The sequence below is a fragment of the Phaseolus vulgaris genome, chromosome 11 (assembly GCF_051622355.1).
Source record: "Phaseolus vulgaris cultivar YP4 chromosome 11, ASM5162235v1, whole genome shotgun sequence".
NCBI classification, from domain to species: domain Eukaryota; kingdom Viridiplantae; phylum Streptophyta; class Magnoliopsida; order Fabales; family Fabaceae; genus Phaseolus; species Phaseolus vulgaris.
In genome coordinates this window covers 49,132,501-49,150,411 of record NC_143508.1, presented here as the reverse complement: position 1 = coordinate 49,150,411, position 17,911 = coordinate 49,132,501, and the positions used below count along the sequence as shown (strand labels likewise).

The window sequence follows — 17,911 nt, the reverse complement described above, 5'->3', positions numbered from 1 at the left end:
TAAAGACCAATTTAAAATAATTAAAATCTTGACAGTTAATGTTAAATATTAATTTAGAAACTATTTTATAAATTTGTATTAATAATAAAAATTATTTTATATATCAATAAATTTTTAGTTTATCAAATACTAATTAAATTAATTAATATAATAACTAATTATTTTCTTAAAATTAGTTATTATTTAATAGAATTTTTTATAATGATAATTATTTATTATTTTACCTAATCTTTCCTTTCACATGACTCAATTGAACCGTTCATCAAAATTTATTTCTAATTTATTTGAGTAGGTGGGTGTTTTATTTTCTTTGGCCTAATAAATAACATAGCTCTATTTAAAACTTATGATTTCGATGCATAAATTTTATAAATATTTTTACTTCATGTACAAGCCATTAATGCACAGTCTTTAATTATGTTAGGTCTGAAGAAGAAGAAGATGGAAAATATTTTCTTTATGGAACAATTTTGAAAGCAATTAAACGTGTTAGAGAAGGCTATTTACAAGGTGTTTCACATGTTAGTGCATAAAAGTACAAGTGTGTTGTGATGAGAGACCAGTTTTACTCATAAAAAATATTGTCATTAAAATTTTAAGTATAAAAGAAAATACTAAATGTATAAATTTAATTATTCAATTTGTATTTAATAAATAAATATATTTCAGTAATTTAATTATTTCATTGTTATAAAAATATTTGTAATTTATTTAATTGTTTAACTTTTATTCAGTACATATAAATATTAGTATTTTTAATTATTTATTTTTAAAAATATTATTTTATAAATAATATATTTTATTTCAGTTTTTAGAAAAAAAAATTAAATATTATTTAGAATTGTTATTTTGATTTTAAATAATGATCATTTTAAATTAATAATAGAAAATTATAATTAATGTGTTAACAATGGTAGAACATGTGTTGATTTGACGATTGTTTGCACCTATTATTGTTAGTTTCTTTATTTATTGTTCATTATTTTAGTATGATCGGAATATAAAGCATGAATCAATTTGTAAGATAATCTTGAGTAAATTTGTATTGAAAAACTATTTTTTATTTTTTTCTAAACATAATCGACTATATTTTAATTTTTGCCAAAAGTGGTCGTCTAACAACGATATTTGGTTAAGTGATGATGAATATCGTTTTGTCCACATAGTCAAATTCATATTTGAGTAAGTTAAATATCACATTAGTTTTTACTCATTGTTTAAATTACCTCTATGTGACTGATCACATATTTTTTTAAAGATTGTTCTTACAAGTTCACTCCAACAACGATGAAGAAGTGTTGATTTGTATACATAAGTATTTTTTAGAGTGGTTTAAGAACTATGTAAGTCTTATGTTATTATAGGTTGATTGTAAACCACTACTATAATAAATTTACATGCAAACTATGTTTATGACTAATTCATAGGTTGCTGATGAGAGAAATGGAGTGATCAACCCAAACATAAAGACATTAGCTTGGGGATCTAATTCATCTGCAACATCATGAAATGTGTACTTTGTTAATGGGTACATGTAGGGATATCGTGTGCGGAAGCGTGATAATTCCAACAAAAGATTATGAGAAATTAAAGTAACAAGTAAAGTGAGAATGATACCAGAATTTTTAGGTGGAAAACCCTTTTAAATAGAGGTAAAAAACCACCGGCGAGAGAGCCAAAACTTCCACTATAATGGTACTGGGAGTACAATAAAATTCCTCTCAGGCTAATAGATAAATAGCCCCAAAGCAAATTCTCTCTATATGGGTTAAACACTTACGAAAAAGAGAGAGGAAGCAAGTGTGTTGTTGTTTGTTGTGTGTTACATTCGCTTGAAGGAAGCCACTATATATAGTGGTTCTAGGAGACAACAATAATAAATACAATTAATGGTAATTAACCTCCCATTGATTGCAATTGATTGTGGCAATTAACCTCCCATTGATTGCAATTGATTGCGCAATTAATCTCCCATTGATTGCAATTGATTGCGGCAATTAATCTCCCATTATGACAAGAAAACGGAAAGGTGAGTCATAAACCCACAGTACAAATTCCACACAAATACATGGAATGAAGGTAAGAAAAATAGGTTCATGTAAAAGGTGTAACGGAAGGAGGACAAGATGACTTCTTTGACGTCATCTAACATATTTATGAATTACAATATCATGGAATGAGTAAGAAGATTCGTTTAGAATGTGTGACCAAAACAAGAGGGGGGTGAATTGTTTTCATAAGATTTTCGCAAAGTTTGGAAGTAGAGTGAAAAATTCTGAAAAATCAACCAAATGATTTTTTGTTCAACTAGATAAAAGTTCAGTTTTAAAGTTCTTTACATAAATTCAACCGGTTGTTTTCTCGAAACAACAGGTTGTTTATACCAGTAGAGAAAGAACAATGTTAAAAACAATGTATAAGAGAAGGGATAGAGAGATTCACACAAAGAGGTTTGTACTGGTTCATTCTTAACTAAGAGCTACATCCAGTCCTCAGCTAACCATTGAGAATTCACTATGCAATCAAACCTAGATTATAAAACACACACCAAGAGTGATGATCTTGAACCCCTCAAGAACACACACCACTCCTTGGTAATACCCAATTTTCAGAAACCCTTTCTGAAACTGTCTTACACAAAATTACACATGAATACAATGATCAAAGTGAATGAAATAGAGTACATTTGGGCTTTACAAAGTAGTGGTACAGAAGTATACAAAACTCAGTCCTATTCCACACACAAGTAATGATCTAAAGCTCTTGATACTCTTGAAAATGTTTTTGATAAACTATCTATCTTAGAGTCTTGAAAAGATCATAAAACAATCTTTATATAGACTCAAGGAAGTGGTTAAAACTGTTAGATCATAAATCAAAAGTAGTTGGAAACATTTAAAAACTGTTTGGAACTCTTAACATAATTCTATTATAAAAACAACAGATTGAAATAAGTTTTTTGTTAATAATTTCAAATAAAATAGCAGTTGTTTTACCAAAATAACCGGTTGTTTCAGTTTGACAACAAAGACAAAATAAAGCAAAGTTTTTCCAATACCTTTTGAAAACAACTAAGTGTTAAACAACCAGTTGTTTCGATAATTCAACAGGTTGAAAAACTTGTTTTAGCTTCAATACCTTTGAGTAATAGCTTTTTCAACTGGTTGATTTGAAAAACAACTAACTAAAATTTCTCATCTTTTTAGAAAAGAATTCTTTTAAAAGAGATAAAGATTCAAGTGAGTTTGGATCAATACAAGTAGTGAATTAACAAGTCAAAAACTACTAAACCACACACACAAACTAATTTCTATTATTAATAAAAATTTATAAACTAATTTTTAAATTGACATTTAATTAGATAATTGATATCTAATTAGTTATCAAAATTTTAACTACAAATTTTAAGATTTAAAGTAGTTGGTAGTTAAAATATTGGTAACTAATTAGTTATCAATTTAGAAACTAATTTATAATATTTTATTAATTTTTCTTTATCAACAATAAAAATGAATAAATGCGGAGAACTTTAAGATGCTTCAACCCTTATACCCTTATAGATTACAATATAATGTTTTTCTAAACCCAAATAATCAAATGTACTCTAGGAATGTTGATAACATAAATTCAAGAATTCAAAGTCACCAAGTAATCAAATTATATATTACAAAAACATTTGAGGTACCAATTCAACTTTGAGCCTAACTTCAATTCTTCTAATATCAAGCAAGAAACAAATTTGAAATCTAAGAGCAACTTATAACTTTCACACCACAATAAATTAGCATATCATGAAAATACATAATACATATGAATGTTCATGGAGTAATATCCTTCTTGTCATGCATTATATTTTGCAATAGTAGGAAGAAAAATAAATTATTTTAAAATATCCCTAAAAAAACAGAAAAGCCTATTTGTCGTTATAATATTACATCTTACTTCCAATAGATAATTTCTTGATAGAATGCTTCATTAGGCCAGGAAAATGAATATTCATCATGTAGTCTTTCCAATTAATGCTCTTCGGATCAAAGTCAAAGTCAAATCTACCATCCATAGCAACCCTCTTTGTTACCATTCTTAAACTTTCTGCATTCTTGTCATCAAAGCTGTTTAAAATGCATTTCAAAGTAAATATTAGGGTGAGCTCCAAAAAATGTTATCAAATTCACCAAAACAATATATATATATATATATATATATATATATATATTAGAGTAAATATATATGGTATATGGTACATACATGCCCTTAAACATGGAAAAAGGTTTCAAGAAATCTTCAATTTTAATCACCACCTTTGATCCATTGAGAGAATTATAATCAAAGAAAGAATAAAGGATTAGTAAAAAAAAAGAGCACAAAAACGAAATTTTACTTATGGAGCTTGTAGCAATTTGTTATTACTTACATATATATGACATAGAAAGCTTTAGTTGGTGGCTTGTGTTATTAGGGTTTACATAGCTGGGAACAACTTATTAGACCTATGAAGCATAACTTCTAATATTCCTAGTGTGTGGGATTTTATTTTTCAATTTTTGGTTCGATATTGTTATTGTGCAGCTATTTTCCTAATAAATTTCTTTAAAATTAATAACAAAATCTCATGAGTATGATAAATAGTGTTTAATCTAAGTAGGATTTAAGATTCAATTTCAGTACAAATTTTTTTAAAATAAACTAATTATTAGTACAAAGTTGATTTCGTGGGGTGTTGTTGTTTTCATATATCTCTGCAAGAGGATGTTGCATGTTTTTTTTAAAGAATCATAGTTCATTTGCTCTCTTGATATTGTAAATATCTTAATTAGTCAATTTTTTGGGTCAATCTTTTTTAAAACAATTCTAAGATAATTTTTTTTATGAGCACAATTTTAAGCTAGTATTAAGTATAATTTTTTATGGGGGTGTTGTTGTTTTTATATATCTCTACAAGAGAATGTTGCATGTTCTTTTAAAGAATCCTAGTTCATTTGCTCTGTTGATATTGTAAATATCTTAATTAGTCAATTTTTTAGGTCAATCTTTTTGGAAAACAATTTTAAGATAAATTTTTTTATCAGCACAATTTTAAGCTAGTATTAGGTATAATTTTTTTATGGGGGTGTTGTTGTTTTTATATATCTCTACAAGACAATGTTGCATGTTTTTTTAAAGAATCCTAGTTCATTTGCTCTGTTGATATTGTAAATATCTTAATTAGTCAATTTTTTGGAAAACAATTCTAAGATAATTTTTTTATCAGTATAATTTTAAGCTAATATTGGGTATAATTTTTTATACAGATTGTGGAAAGGTCGATGATGTTATAGATTCTATTTTTTGGACTCTCCTGTAACAATGATTTGTTTTAAAAAGTTATGTGAAAGAGTTTTTTTATACTGATATTCTTTCATATCCTTATGTATTCATTTTATTATTTACTGATAAAAAAATATTCAGTCTAAGTAACATAAGGTTGATGAAAGAAGAATACCTTATTTTGGGAGAGGTGATTCACATTAGAGGATATGGTTAATTTCTTGGTGACAACTATTGTCTTTCCATATTCATCAACAAATGGATATTTTGTGAAGTAGTAATACATATCATCTACAAGATCATTGAGTGTGAAAGGATTTCTCAGTGAAGATCCAATATGGTTCACCACCATGTCCACTGGTATCTGCATTCTTTATTAATTAATTAACTTTTAAATGCTACAATAAATATTTGTGTAGAGAGAGAGCAAGAGAAATTTTACAGATTAATTGAATAAAAAATCATCATAATTCATTTGTAAAACTCACCACATCTAAAACTGTTTCTCCAATTCCGACAAGGCTTTTCATTGTTCCATTTACATAATGAAACACAATAACGTCAATAGTTCTGGAATAAAAAAAATTACAAATATTTTTTAACGTCAATATTTTAATGAAATAGATATATGTGTTAATAAACAAGTACCTGAAACCTTCAATCCAACCAGGAAAAGGTTCAAATTGTGTGCTTATTATCATAGTAGGGCGTATGATGATGAATGGTAGAGTGCCTTTCATTTTCATTAAAATCATTTCCCCCATTGCTTTGGTGAAGACATAAGTGTTTGGCCATCCATGTACATTTGCCCTATGTTATTAAATAAATAAAATGTTATTTTGACAATTGTATATTGTAATCTCACCAATACAATTTCAATTGTTCCATCTCAATATAAAATTATTTATTTTTTCAATTATAATCTAGTGTATAATTATCAACACATTAGTAATTTTTCAATAAATAAGATAATATCAATCAATAACTGAGAAGAATTTTTTTTATATAACTTAAAATATAGAATAAACGACATTAATTTTTTTTATGCAGATTTTCGACATTGACTATATCATACTATTATAACATTTACTCAGTCAGTAGTGAATCATTGTCCACGTTAGGATGAAAGTTTTGAAACTAAACCAATTTTAACTTTTTTTTTATATAAAACAAATTAAAAATGTTAATATTTTTTGTTTATATTAAAATATGATATTATAATTATGATAATTATTATAATTAATATAAATGTGACCACACATCTTCCAATCACATTGTTCCCACCCTTCATCTCCATTTCCCTAGCCATGTTCTTAGCATTCAAAATTTTACTTCTTACTTCAAGGAAGTTCCCAATCACATCTCGTCTAACCTTACTTCTTTTCAAAATTTCTTCTTCTTTGTTAACAAGCACCCTCTTGCTTTCTCTAAGGAAATCTTCATAAATAGTGAACAGAAGACCAAATCAAATACTCATATCTCTATCTTGTAAATACTCATATCTCTATCTTGTACTGGTCAACCCAACTCTCCAACTTCCACAAAAACAAATTCACCCAAAAGCTTGGACTTTGGTTTTTCACCTTCAACCACACTGTCAACAATAGAAATCCCCTAAACTCTACACCATTCTATTCAATACCATTGTCGAAAATAAAAAGACGGTTGTTGGGAATTTGATTAGGGATTACCTTGTGATTGTGGAGGATCTTCTTCCTCAGGAAGTTGTGGAACTTGGTGGGGTAGTTGAAATGTGCCTAAGTTTGAAATTTTGCAATGATGGAGCGTGATAGGTAAAGTGGGAATGAGGTTTTGCGAAATGGGGATGTGGGTTTGTTATAATTTGGTGGAATACGAGAATGTTACAATATTATAATATAGTCTACCTTACCTTGGAAGTCCATTTGCCACATCAAAAAAGAAAAAAAAGTTAACACCATTGTAAAAACTCATTCTAATAATTTTTCTTATTTTAAGTACGTGGCCTAAAATTTAGAATAGGAACGAAAATCTAAAATTTAGAATAGGGACGAAAATCAATTCCACGTTATAGTAAAAAGAAGAAAAACATATTAAACTCTAAATAGATATTTCTTCGTAGGTTACATATTAATCTTTTTCACTCAGTTTCACAATTGTAGGTCCAGACATGTAGCATACTATATATGTGCAGGGATTTCAGGTTTGCTACCTTATCAGCACTCACACATGGTCAAATGTAACACAAACTAGTGAGAGTAATTTGTTTGCACTCCGTGAAGATGTTTTGTAATAGACAGGAACATGATAACATAAACGTTGCAGAAGCAAAAAGCAACTACAGATCTGGTTTTCAGACTTTATGCATTACCAAACACTAGATTTAAAAACTTACATCTCAGTTATATATATATATATATATATATATGTGTGTGTGTGTGTGTGTGTGTGTGTGTGTGTGTTTGTGTGTGTGTGTGTGTAATATTGTATTGCATGGGCTGCATACAAGGCATTCTGGGAGGACAACTAGTTGAATTGTGGTGCTCTGAAGGGAATGTTTCTGAGATTATATTCGCTTAGCACGGCTAAAGCTGCTAAGGTGGCCGAGTTCGGGAACTGGTCTAATGGTGTTTGGATTTGGCATCTGTGCTGGCGTAGAGCCCTCTTTGACTGGGAGAAGTTGTTGGAGGAGCAGTTGAGTCAGTTGCTGCAAGGGGTGAAGATGGATGTGGGAGGGGTGGATAGTTGGGTCTAGAAGGTTGAGGGGTCTCAAAGTTTTACTGTTAACTCAGCTTATAGCAAGGTAAGGAGGGTTAGTGATGGGGAGCCCTCTTCGATTTACTGTAGGTTGTGGAGGTGTAAAGCCTTGCCTTCTGCTGTATTCTTGGCCTGGAGGGTATTGGAAAATAGGATTGCGACTAGGGTTAATTTGGTAAGGCGCGGGGTGGTGGTTGAAAACCCTGTATGCTGCTTGTGTGGGAAGGTCGACGAGTCGTCGAGTCACTTGTTCGCCGTTTGTGACTTTGCTTGGAGGGTCTGGTGTCTTTGCTTTGAGTGGCTTGGAGTGTCGTTCGTAATCCATTTGAATCCTATGCAAAATTTTATCCAATTCAGGTTGAGTCAGGCATCTGTTTCGGTCAATGATGTTTGGGGGACAATTTGGGTTGGAACTGTGAGTGAAATTTGGAAGCATAGGAACTCGATCGTTTTTAATGGAGGAGTGGCAGATGTGTTAGAAGTTTTTGCCTCGGCGCAAGTAAAGGTGTGGTCTTGGATTGCTACAAAGTCCCGTGAAGTTTATTTTTCCTACCCTTGTTGGGTTCTGGATCCTTTGACATGTATACAGCTGATTCGGTAAAGCTAGTTAACGCTTGGTTTGGTTGGTCTTTTGGCTGGCGGTTTTGGGTGTCGAGTTAGGAGTTAAATTTTATGTGTGCTTGTAAAAGGGTTGGACCACCCCTGAAGTGGTTCCCATTTATTGATTTTTTATTGCTGATAAAAAAAAAACAAGACATTTTGATATATTTTGTAGTTGGTACATTCATGCGTACATAATTTTGTAATCTCAATATTTTTTTACAATACATGGTACTTTTATTGGTAAAAGGATTGAACCATACATATGTAGTTTCTATTAATTTATTATTTTCTCATTCAGAAAAAAAAAATAGTTCCCTCAAGCATTACTTCTAAGATAAAATTTAGTAAAATATTAATTTCAAGTATTACACTACAATAAAATCACTAAATAGAAATTAATTTTAGAGGAAAAAAAATAATTAGTTGTTATATATAGTGACTAAATTAGAGACCATTTTAGAAACTAAAAAAAATATTGGTTTCTAAATTAGTTTCTATTATTGATAAACCGTTTCTAAATTGTATCTACTTAGTTAAAAATTGGTAATTAAAACTTTGGTAGCTAATTAGATACCAATTTAGAATTTATCTATCAATATTAGAAACTAATTTAGAAACCAATAATTTTTGTAGTCTCTAAAATGGTCTCTAATTTTGTCATTATAACAACTAATTATTTTTTGTCTCTAAATTTGGTTTATATTTAATGATTTTCTTGTAGTATTATTTTTATCCTTATTTAAAACAAAAATGGTAAATTGACAAATTACCTTGCAAGTCCAAAACTTTTCATGACTGATTTGATTTCTTCTTCATTTGTCTCATGCATTCTGAGTTCTGTTAATTTATCTTCAATCAATTGCTTTTCTAACTTGATATCTAATTTTGCAGATCCTTTTTTCATCTGATCACCATGTAAGGGTTCCTCGAGTATAACTCCTTCTGCCTCCCCACACACGTAAGCTAATAAAAACAAAGTTTACTCTAATTAGCAAGATATAATGTCTTAAAATCACTTCATTATAATGGGTTAACCCTTTTAAAATGTGAAGTGCTACTTTCTTTTATCATTAATATTAGAAATACCCTTTAGAAAGTAATGCATTAAGTTATATTAATTTAAACATAAGATAGATAATATAACAAATAAATTCACATATAAGACAATTTATAAAGTTTGACAAAAATCTAATTTATTTATTTTTCATAACTTCTTATTTGACCTTATTTTGTAGGAATTAAATTTCTAATTGATATTTAGACATATTTATGGGAGCATATAAAGTGTGATTGTGGAAGGCAAATAATATATAGTTATTATTAACTTATCTTATAAAGTGTGATTGTGGAGTATTCAAGTCATTAAAAAAAACTTATAAATTTTTAATGCAACTATATATGAAACATATGCATATATTTCTAAAAATAGAAACATGAAACAATGGTATCTTAATTAAAAAAAAAAATTGTCTTCTTTATGTATGATGCTCAACAAATGAAAGCCACAAAGTTGATTTGTTGCATCAATTTATTTTCCCAAAGGACATAATTATTTTTAATCTATATACACAACACAACACCAACGTGAATCAAATTGGAAGGAAGCCTAATATGTGGCTTCCAAGAGAAAAATCAAGGAAATGAGATACCATCAAACTCCATAAGTATATATCATTCTTCTTCTCCAACTTTCCCAAAAGCTATGTTCAAAATCTTCTAGAAATGGGAAAGGGTGAACGAGGTGTTCAATTTATAAAAGCTTAATAGGTCGGGAAAGAGATTTGATTTTGTAAAATTCTATGAAATTCAGGATGCCTAGCAACTGGATAAGGAGCTAATTGTATTTAAATTGATAATATTAAACTCCATGTCAATATACTTCAGTACAAAAGGGAATGAAAGTTAATCCACTAAACATGTTACAACCAAGGTCAAACACACGAAATATCAAAGAAGTGATGGCAAGAAGAAACTAGTTTAGAGGTAGAAAGAATCCAATTAAACATATGTAGAAGCTGTCAAGGGAATGTCTTCATCCAAATCCACTCGGGACAGATGGGTTGGAAATGTGATACAAACAAAGACAACATCAATACCATGGTTAAAAAGTAGCCTTGTTATTATCTTAAAAGCATCAATGAAATATTAGGGACCAAAATCATTATGATCACTTTATTGTGAAACTCAATTGTAGGATTTATTGACTTAGTCAAAGGACTGTGGAATTCTTATACTAAGGTAATGGGTTAGTGAGCTTAAAAAAACTGAAAAAACTCAAATATGATCTTAAGTCATGGAATAGATAGGTCTTTGGATGTATCCACCTTGCTAAGGTGGAAATTAGTAAATAAATATAAGAGTTGAATACTAAAGGATGATGCTAGTGCCTTAAGTGAGGAAATGAGACTGAAGAGAATGGAATTAATTAATCAACAAAAAGTGAAAGCTAGATGGATGAGGTTGGGAGATACAAACTCTAAATTTTACCATTCTACATTTACATGGAGGAGAGCTAGGAATGAAATGAAAGGGGTGTTAGTAGATGGAAGCTGGAGAGAACTCAAAGTTATCACGAATAAAACTAAGACATTATTTGAAACTATGTTTAAACATCTCCTGATTATGAGGTTAGGCTAGGAAATGTAGAATTCCAATCACTTACATTAGAGGATGACTTAATGTTGACTAATAAGATTACAGAGGAAGACATTAAGGATGCTGTTTGGAAATATGAGGGATCTAAGATCCCAAAGCATGATTGATTTAATTTTAATTTCATCAAGAGCAGCTGAGAGATTATTAAGTATGACATTATACAAGTTGTTGAGAGTTTTGAGACCTCTGAAAATACCTAGGGGGTGTAATGTATCTTTCATAGTGCTAGTACCAAAAGTAAATGACCTCATTAAGCTAGAACAATACAAACCTATTTCATTGGTGGAGGTACTCCACGAAATAATTTCTAAGGTGTTGTCTAATAGAATGAAGAGAATAATGTCTAGTATAATATATATGAATCAACTTTTATAAATGGAGACTCGGGGTCGAACCCATAGGAAAATGGAAAGATATCATCTTGTCTAAATATGGTAACACAAATTTCCAAAATCAACATTATGTAGTTAAGTCCCAATCTTGGTGGTGGAGGGACATGTGCAAGGTGTTTGGGAAAGGGGATATTGAAAGCTAGTTTGATAAACACATTGTAAGGAAGGTTGGGTCAGGGAGCATGATTAAATTATGGAAGGACAAATGGTTAGGTGAGGTGACCCTTAAACAAAGATTTCCTAGTGTATTCTCTATTTCTAGTGGTAAAGAAAAAACAGTAGGAGAATTAGGAAGTTGGACAAAATGGTTATGAGTGGAACTTGGAGTGGAGAAGGGAGAGGTTTCAAGAGGAGAGATAACAAATAATACACTTAGTTACTAGGAGAAATAAACATTGTACAATTACAAAGAGAAAACCAAGACAAATGACAATTATTAGGAGAAGAGAATGGAACTAACTTTGCCAAGTCAGCATATGGTATATTAGAAAATAGTTGTTTGAGCTAATACAATAGGGGAGAGATAACAAATAATACACTTAGTTACTAGGAGAAATAAACATTGTACAATTACAAAGAGAAAATCAAGACAAATGACAATTATTAGGAGAAGAGGATGGAACTAACTTTGCCAAGTCAGCATATGCTATATTAGAAAATAGTTGTTTGAGCTAATACAATAGTATCTTCAATTTGTTTTGGAATGTTTGACTACTCCTTAATTCTCAAACGTTTGCTTGGAGGGTCCTGATGGGGAAAGTATCAACAAGGTCAATTTTAGTTAGGATAGGAGTCAACCTTAGTACCACAATATGTCATTTATGCAATGGAAGTGAGGAAATTGTCTAGCACATGTTCTTTGAGTGTAATATTGCATTTGTAGTTTGAAATAAATGTTGCAAGTGTGTGGGAGCTCAATTAGCCCAACATTCTAGTTATAAGTGTCATTTCCAACAATTTTACCAATTACATATAAGTTCAAAGAAAAACATGGTATGGAAGGGACTGTGGATAGCAATTACTTGGAGTCCTTGGGACCATAGGTATAAAATCTTATTAATGTTGTTAAAATCATTACAACAGAATTTGATTGAACTCAACCTTGGTAGTTCATAATAGTAACTAAATAATTACCAATTTGTTAGAAAATTTCAATCTTTTAAATTATGAGTAGACATCTTCTTGGGAACTGATATTGTACCTACTTGTTTTAGTATATATAGAAAAAATTATACATCTTCATAAAATCATGTATACCACACATGAGTATGTTTTCAAGGGAAATAAAATTTACAGTATTCCTTTTTGTATTGAAGCACCACTTATTACTTTTTTATTCAACAATAACTAGTAAATTATGGTTATTATAATAATCTTTATTTTATTTTAGTAAAGTACAAAAAACATGGTTATGATTTCAATTTATAAAATTGTAATATAGTCTTCAATCAATTTTCATGAATATTTTTAACAAATATTATTTGTATCATATTCTCTCAAGAAATGTGAATTTAGCACTTGAGTACTCACACACCAAAAGTTAATTACTTGAGTTGTTCATTACGTACCAGTAGATAAGTGAAGAACAATCTCTATTTGATGGCAATTCTTAGCAAAACTCACAATATGAAAAGCTCCCATTGTGTTAGTGCTCATTGCAACATCATATCTGCAAAATATAATATATATGAGTGAGATAATCTTCCAATTACATGATCAATTTACACTAAAAAGAGTGTGATATACTAACAAAAATAAATATTGTTTGTTAAAATTATTTTTATATGTTAATGTATAAATTTTTTTCATTAATTATTTACTTTATCTTTACCTATTATATATAGAGAAGCCAAATTTTATTTTATTTTTCTGAAAAAAAAATAGAGAAGCCAAATTTATAACTATGTATATGACTACATGTGGTGTTATGATCAATTTTTAGCTTTAACATATATTTACAATTTTTAACTTCCTACATTATCATTGTCAAGTGATAAAAATAATATTTTTTAAAAAACTTAGCTACCCAAAAAAAAAAGGAAATATTTTTTTGTAATATACTGTACATGGAAATGTTTTATAGGATTTGACTCTTCTAAAATAAATACATTTCAGTAGGTAAAGTGAATAGTTTGTATTTAATAAAAAAAAGAAGAATTGATTTTAGCATGAGAAATAAAAGTATATTAAAACATCAATAGTTAATTTCTGAATAAAAAAAAACTTATTTGCAATTGCTGATTTTAGATAAATGAAATTTAATTATTTACCTCTCATTAAAGTTGGTAGTTGCAGCAGTGTGTACTATAATGTCTAACTCTTTCAACATTTGATTGAACATGTTTTTGTCTTTAATTCCCAAGTTTTGAAGAGAAACATCACCAGCAACTGCAACAACTTTGTCTGATATAAAACATCTAAAATCTGCACCCCACTTTTCTTTTAACACCTTGAATAACTCCTTCCCAAACACCTCAACATATTCAAATATATTCAATTACAATAATGGTTAGAAACATATTTAAACAACCCTCTTGATAAAGAATAAGAAAAAATAAAATTAATTTATTCATAAATTAAAGTTATTTTATTTATAAGTTAAAAGGAAAAGATTTACAAAAAATGATATAAGAGAGCCTTTTCAAATTAACTTATATATAAAAATTAATTTTAAATCATTAGAAGCAAATAAATCAATTTTAAAGATAAAAAATAATTAGTCACTATATTAACTAATTTAGATTTAATTTTAGACACAAAAGAAATTATTGATATTTAAAATAATTTCTATTATTAATAAAATTTATAAATTAGTCTCTAAATTTGTATCTAATTAACAAAAACAATACATATGTAGACTATATCTATTTATAAAAAAATTTAAAAACAGACTAGATAGAAGTCTATTATACCAATAAAATGATTCTATATAAATAAATTCTAAATAAAAAATAATTAAAAATGTTATTGTTTTATAATAAACTCTAACTAATAATAAAATAATTTAATATATAAAGATAATAATTATTAATTAATTAATTAAAAACTAATATGTATATATATATATATATATATATATATATATATATATATATATATAAGTTGCATAGGTACCTCATTGTGCAAGCGTTGGGTAGCTAAATCTGAATTTGGTGCCCTTATAAGAAGGTATAACCTTTTTATTTCTGGTTGAACCCTTAATATCTTCTCTACAAACACTGTACAAATAATAACAATAACAAGAGTCAAATTAAAATATGAGAAATTTTTATTAACATTTTTACTCAATAAATGATTATGGTTAAATGGAGAAACATCAAATTCCACTAATGTAATTTTCACCAATTATTAAATTATCAATAATATTTATGTTTTCAATCCACCAGTTGAATAAAAAATTATACTGTGTTGCTTTTCTATATATTTTTTTTTTCAAAATTGTACAATAAAAAATAATATCAAACTATTTCTATTTTACTATATTTTGAAAATATAGACTACAATAATTTTGATTTATACAAAGAAAATATCAAATAAATATAAAATTATATATGTATGTATATGTAATCTACATATTAAGGAGAAAACATGATTCCGTTGAAAGTTAATGGATGATATACAGAATCCTTTATAAAAATTATATTACTTTGATCCATCCCTTATATAAATATATAAGGAGAGATTAAATTCCAAATATCTACAAACTATTTTATTATTAATAATTCTATTTAAAATCCTTTTTGGATTCCACCAGAAAATTAAAAGTACGATTGACAATATGAGACAGGTCGTGCGGGTCAACTCGCAGTCTGCTAAAGAAAACGCGAGACAGACTCACTATTTTGACTTGTTGACTCGCTTAGATCCGCCCACATAACTTGCAATTCACACGAACCAAGGACTGGATGAGACGAGCTAGCCTACATAATAATAAAAAGGTGTTTCTTCCTACACCCCTCAAATTTCTTCCTGCACACCATCACTTTTAAAAATTGAATTCTGAAAGTCAAAATAGTTGTTTTAGATTTTGGAAGGTAAAATAGTTGTTTTTGAAAGGTTATTTCAAACAAAAAAAATCTCTTCTTCATTTTTGGAATTGACTTTTATGCTATGAAAATTAAATTTCGAAATTGATGAGGTGTAGGAAGAAATTTTGATGGGTGCAGAAAGAAACACCTTAATAAAAATAAAAAATTGTCTCCTCCAACTTTTATTTTCTATATATATTACAAGTGAATTGATATTTATTTTTTTAATAAAATTTTAATTTTTATGCGAGCAGACACACTGGAACCATCCCTTGTGCAGGGCGAGCTGGCCTGGAGTCACCCCTTATGCAGGACGAGCCAATACATTGAACTCACATTACTTAAGCGAGCTAATGCGAGACAAACCAATATTGGACGAGTCAACCCACATTGTCACTCCTAATTATAAGTTTACATTATCTTGATTATTAATGTCTTTTATTAAAGTTGAAAAAGGATAAAAAAAATATACAAGTTATATTTTTAAATAATATATATTATATAATTTTGATATATATAATTGAAAATTTTAATTGATTTTTTTCTTTCTTAAATTTTATTGTTATATTAATTTTTTTTAAAAATAGATAATGTATGCAAAATTTTAAATTAATCCAGAATTATTTATATTTTATCTATATACAACAAAATCAACATAATTCATACTTATCAAAATATACAAAACTAATCATTTGATGGAAATCTTAATATTATTTATTTTCTTATCAAATTTAACCTATACCATCAAATTAATATATCATTATAATTCAATGGTTGAATTATTAACATGTAAGTTATGTATCTAACTTTTACCAATTATTACACTATTAACAACTTTGGTATTCTCTAAAAGAAAATCTATCACTCTTAACTCCTCTTCTCAATTAAAATTTGTTTAAGTTTTGATATAAACCTAATATGGATAAAAACAATTGACATTGAGAAAGAGAAAATCACAAACCTTTTCCTACAAATCCTGTTGCACCTGTGACAAAAATGGTCTTTCCTCTGATGAAGTCATTGAATCTTTCAACCTCAGCCATAGCTAGATATCTTTCTTCACAAAATTTTAATATAATTAGTGTCCAACAAAATGTAATATGAGATTAATTTTTTTTCATTATTTTTTAAGTACAAAATGGTTAAACCCTAGTTGTTCAATATACTTTAATTCCTAACTTCATTTATTTTCACCAATTTGGTAAATATAATGATAAATAACTCTTTTAGAGAAAAAAAAAATAATTAGTTGCTATAGTGACTAAATTAAATATCATTTTACATACTAAATTCTAAATTAGTTTCTATTATTGTTAAATGAATTCTAAATTAGTGTCTAATTAATAACCATTTTGCTACTAATTATTTAGATTCTAAATTTGATAGCAAAAACATTGATTGTTAATTAGACATCAGTTTAAAAACCATTTAACAATAATATAAACTAATCAAAATTTGTTTAGTCTCTAAAATGGTATCTAATTTTGTCATTATAGCAACTAATTATTTTTTGTCTCTAAAAAATTAATTTCTATTTTATGATTTTCTTGTAATGTTTCTTGAATGTCACTATAATTTTTCTAATTTTTAAGTAGATTTTCGTATTTTTAATAAAGTGATATTTACATATTTTATTTTAACTCAGTTTAACAGAAAGATGAGAAAGATGGGGCACTATAAAGTATAATGAATTTTTTGAAGCACATATATATTTTACAGGAATATGAAGCAGAACAATGGAGAAGTTAGAAATAGAAAAAGAAATAAAATAATATAGATCGAATAATCTGCAGAAAAATGACATACCAAGATAAAGACGAAGGAGAAGAAGTATGAGAAAGTTTAAGAAGATTAAAAGAACTAAGAGGAGATGAAGTTGCAATTTCAGAATCTTTCTCATATTTATAGACCAAGAGACTTCTCATAATGCATAGTTTGCATTTTTTTTACTAAGTTTTTAATTAAAAACTTGAATTTGTGTGCAGAAAGTTAATAAAGTTTTCACCAATAATTGTTGTACAATAATTACAATAATTGTCGTACAATAATGTTGTTGTTTTCTTGCTGATAAAAAGATAAAAAAAAACATAGTTTTGGCATTTTCAAGTACTATGGCATTTTTTATAATATAAATTATAACTGTTGGGAAAATAGTGTGTTGATATTTTGATAATGCCTACACCTCTTATT

General features: G+C 28.0%; 1 protein-coding gene across 1 annotated transcript; it reads right to left on the bottom strand.

The window, feature by feature from the left end:
• Positions 1 to 3,754: 3,754 nt before the first annotated feature.
• LOC137824765 (alcohol-forming fatty acyl-CoA reductase) lies at positions 3,755 to 17,599 on the bottom strand. The gene is given in 12 exon segments (XM_068630444.2): positions 3,755 to 4,066; positions 4,068 to 4,112; positions 4,249 to 4,301; positions 5,483 to 5,671; positions 5,796 to 5,877; positions 5,956 to 6,117; positions 9,417 to 9,609; positions 13,262 to 13,362; positions 13,964 to 14,166; positions 14,808 to 14,911; positions 16,683 to 16,774; positions 17,528 to 17,599. Coding segments are annotated over 11 exon segments (1,281 nt in total). The 5' UTR covers positions 16,765 to 16,774; positions 17,528 to 17,599; the 3' UTR covers positions 3,755 to 3,999.
• Between the last annotated feature and the right edge of the window lie 312 nt (positions 17,600 to 17,911).